We start from the raw sequence: 4,640 nt of genomic DNA on the forward strand, positions 1-4,640 counted from the left end.
TTTCTGAATGAATCAGCCGTTTGAATGAATGAATAAATGACTCACTCACTCATTAAACCTGACATTTGCCGCCACCTACTGGTGGTTTAGTCATATTTAAATGTATCATTGCATTTTGTCAACATTTATTTGTTTAAATAAATATGTAAAACATTAATCTTATAAAATTAGTTATGCATTTGAAATGTTGCAGTGTAAATGCATTTATGGCACCTCAGCTTCATCAAACTGTCTGTGTAAAATGCATCTAATGCCATTTCAGATGCAGCTTCTGTTTCCTCAGCAGTGGTAAGATAGAGTTTGTTAATACTAATTTTATTTGAATGGTAACAACGCTACAGTTTCTTATTATTCTAACTGAATTAATTGAAACAAAGTAAGAATTTGATGTGAAAAATGACACATTTAATAAGGTTAGGGGAAAAAATCCCACTAATAAACAGTGGGAAATGACATCTGTTTTGTTACATACAGCAACTCATTTTTAATAAATAAACATGACATGACTGGACTTTACCGAGTTCCGAGCTGTAGAGCTCATGTAGTCATCCACATCGCCAAACTCAGATGCTCTTTTCTCGACACTGTCATTTTTTACATATTCATCTAAGCGCCACTCAAAAGCTTCAGGTTCAGCTGCGTGTCGTCTTCTATTGGATTTCATCCAGGAAGGCTGAATTACAGTCTTGCGCTACAGCACCCCACTGGTCAATCCGCGTTATTGCAGGCGCTTACATTAGGTCATATGAGATCAAACGACTTCATGACGACAAAAATATTTGTTTTAGCCCTGAAAATATTGTTTCAGCCCTAATATAAATTGATCATAGGAAATTTGTGCAAGTTAGTGTCTCAAGCTCTTGAGTTAATGGCACTATTGACTGTCCTCATGGTCTCTGAGAACATCCAGCTAGTTGGAATATCTTGGTTGGCAGTTGGTTTCATTCTCATGGTAGTGATCAGAGACTGCTATGATCTGGTCCAAACTTTGATTTGTGAACACAAAACCACATACAGTCTCACAGATGTCATTTGTTATCTTTGCTTGTTTGTGTAGCTTGAGTACTTTCTGGAGACACTTAAAATATCATAATAAAGAAAGAACACACAGGGAAAACTGTATGTGTAAGTTCAGTGTAAATCTTTTGATCACTGAAGCTGACAACTGCTCCTGGCATGCATGTGGTACTGGTCATGTGTACTATGACCCTGAATAGACAAATACAGATGACACACATTCACAGGGTAAAATCACTTCACTAATTGAATTCAAAGTTGATCTGTTGCAATTATTTATTCAGTTTAATTTGCCACCAAATTGGAACATTGCAAGAACCTGAGAAATGCCAGAAGAAAACACTTTTCCAAACCACTCTTCCAGTAGGTTTGCCATCCATACTGTTGTCAAGCTGTTTAGAGTTGGTTGGTGAGCCGCAATCTTTAAGGTGCTGTCACATTTAATGTTGTTTGGCAAATTGTCTGAACTTGAGACATTTCATTAGGAAATTTTGAAATCTGGAATCTACTTGAAGGCAAAATATTTGTCTGTGTAGATTTTGCATCGGATTCAAAATGGTCACACAAATTCACTGCATTGATTGTCAGAAATCTGCCTGGTTTGAAAGCAACTTCTCTGTGAACAGTGCTGCAGACAATGCTACACTATTGACAATGGGCATTTTTTTGCTCACAATCTTTAGTAGATATTTAACTAATGTGTTAGCACTTTTATAGAGTGAGCAGTTATTATTAAGATATCTATGGATAGCTGTCCTTTCTCATTTCTTGACCTAATATTAAGTGATTTGCATCCCTTGCAACCTTAATAATCAACAATAATGTGTCTCTTTGTGGGATACTAAGAAATCAGGCTGATTTTCATGCTGATGCTCATCAGGAATTCAGCTAATCGGGGCTGCTTCAACCTTGTGGTGCCCTGCACATCCTGCATTAACTAGTTCATCCATTCTAGCTAAGATGGCAGGATTACCTGCAGCACCGAGGCAGAAGGAGTGGCACAGTCATTGCAAACTAAAACCCAGCCATGTTTCATGTTTAAATAGTGCTGCTGAAGGAAAGAGGGTGTTATCTTCATGTTATAGTGGGGCCTGTTAAATGATCTTGTGGTTAATATTAGGCTCCATCCATCCAGAAAGCCATTAGTAATACATAAGGGTTTTGTTTGGCTCCAGGTGACTTCTATTCATTCATAACCTTACCCTCTTTCTCTTGTGCACAGGGCTGGTTGAACATGGTAGGAACTGGTCAGCCATTGCTAATATGGTAGGCACTAAGAGTGAAGCTCAATGTAAGAACTTTTACTTCAACAACAAGAGACGATACAACCTAGACAATCTACTACGGCAACACAAGGTACAGGTACAGATCCAGCATTCATAGAATAAACTGATATAGTCACTGCTATATCTAGATATCTAAATTATCGTACAAAAATTTGGGGTCAATAAGATTTTTGAAAGTAGTCTCTTTTGCTCACCCAGTCTTCATTTAATTAATCAACAATACAATAATTAAAAAACAGTAATATTATAAATTATATTACAATTTGAATGCTTTTCTTTTTCATTTCTTAAAATGTAATTTATTCATGTGATGTTAATTATTAATTTCTTTTAGAAAATTCTTACTGACCTTAAAATTTTAAACAATAGTATATAACTAAATCTCTACTAGTTACCAGTTTCCTACAAGTAACAGTGGCTTTGCTGTTTTTAAGCATGATATTTAAAAAGTGGCATAAGAAAGTAGCGTCCCAGAAAGGGTCCTGCAGGGAGACAAAAAGCTGAAAAATGTCTTCCAAATGCATGTGACTGTGGTGTAATCTATAGTTGTGAACTGTTTATGTGTGTATCTTATGATTTTTGCACCTTGATTGTTGTGTGCAGGGTTCCCGTCGGCTCCGTGGAAATCAAGACCCATCACAGAGTGATCCTGCCCCTGATGACGATGAGGAGAGTGATGGTATGATCTCTCTCTGTGATTTTAGGGTGCTTTCACACTAGCACTTTTGGTGCGCACCCGAGTTCAATTGACGTCAGAGTTCAATACGTTTGGATGACGTGAACGCTGTCATCCGAACTCGGGTGCGCACCCGTGAACCGTACCCAAGTCCGCTTAAAAGGGGCGGTCTAGCGTACGGTTCTCTGCTGATGTGAATGCAATCGTACCAAATTGCAGAAGTGAAGTACCGAATTGCGGAAGTTCACTCAATTTCCTGACGAGCATGACTGACACGCTGCAAGCAGAGAGCTGTATATCTCATTTCTGTTCGCCTTCAGCGTTCTTTTAGAGCATTTGCAGTACATTTGTAAGACAGACATACGTGCCGTTATTTACTGAAGCTTTGGAAACAAAACCAACGGTTCAAAAACATTCAGTACATATCAGTGTTAATTTGAAACGAAATTTTTTTCTGTGACTAAGACGAGACGTTGACGAGCTAAAACTAATATCTCATGATAAAAACGATGACGAAATTTATGCCGCGTCTTCGTTAACAAGACGAGACGGGACTATAATGTTATTTGAGGACTACCGGACATTCAAAATACATCCTATAGGCTACTGTCTTGTCCTTCAAAATGTGCGTCCCTGTCATTGGATTGCAATCTGATAGCAATCCAATAGGGGCGTTTGCATATCTAGTCTCAGTATGGCGGCCGCAGTGGATGGATAGGCTACCAAAATGCGAACTAGCGATCTGAAAAAATGGCCTCAGCACTAGGGCTGTGTGATTAATCGAAATCGTCATAAAATCGCGATTTGAGCTTGCGCGATTTCCAGCGCCCCCGACCTCCCCGCAGTATGCTATCCGAACCAATCAGAATGCAGCGCGCCTAAATGGAGCACGAGAACAGACCAGACCGGGCGGGCATACAAACGTAACGTCAGGTTCACACACTCTGTCTGTGGTGCGTATTTTTTCCGCGCTCATGTTAACGGATCAGAGCGTTGACACTGCACGCGATTGCGGTCGGGCAGTGCGCTCCAGGAGCGGTGCATCTGCAGCAGTCATGCTGCGATCGTTTCCGCACGGAATCTATTTCTGCTGTGCTGCACGCGCTGAATTAAAGTGAAATTGAAGTGACGTAGTATTCGCGGTAAAAATAAACATGGATTGACACGGAAATTTAGTAATTACACCATAAATGCATATAATTAAAGTCTACTGTTTCACAGTCAACACATGGCTTTTTGGCTAGATTTAAAACAAGGAAAAGTGCACTTTTAGATAAACAAGGCAATAATAGATGGCACTCGTGGTGGTAGTTAAACAAAGTTATATTTATTGAGTTTAAACGTGAATATGTCTATGAAAGTTTGTATTACTGTACTGTGATAAAAGAGAATCACAATGCTGAAAAAGCATTTTCAGAAACAACGTTTGGATTTGAAATCAAAATAATGGATAAATGTTGTGTTTGTGGTAAACAGCCGCGGATCAGGAGCAGACTGCAAACGCGCACGGAGTCTATTTCTGCTGTGCTGCACGCGCTGAATTAAAGTGAAATTGAAGTGACGTAGTATTCGCGGTAAAAATAAACATGGATTGACACGGAAATTTAGTAATTACACCATAAATGCATATAATTAAAGTCTACTGTTTCACAGTCAACACA

General features: G+C 39.0%; 1 protein-coding gene across 8 annotated transcripts in view; it reads left to right on the forward strand.

Annotated features, from left to right (window-relative positions):
* The window catches only part of LOC107676644 (nuclear receptor corepressor 1-like), a 120,927-nt gene that overhangs the window by 74,343 nt on the left and 41,944 nt on the right, over positions 1-4,640 (forward strand). For all 8 annotated transcript variants that reach the window (XM_016471230.1, XM_016471236.1, XM_016471232.1 and 5 more), the window contains 2 exons: positions 2,240-2,373; positions 2,907-2,982. In XM_016471230.1, the coding sequence (XP_016326716.1) occupies positions 2,240-2,373; positions 2,907-2,982 (210 nt within the window). The remainder of the gene's footprint in view (positions 1-2,239; positions 2,374-2,906; positions 2,983-4,640) is intronic.

Source organism: Sinocyclocheilus anshuiensis, unplaced genomic scaffold (assembly GCF_001515605.1).
Source record: "Sinocyclocheilus anshuiensis isolate Anshui unplaced genomic scaffold, SAMN03320099.WGS_v1.1 scaffold344, whole genome shotgun sequence".
Classification (NCBI taxonomy): Eukaryota; Metazoa; Chordata; class Actinopteri; order Cypriniformes; family Cyprinidae; genus Sinocyclocheilus; species Sinocyclocheilus anshuiensis.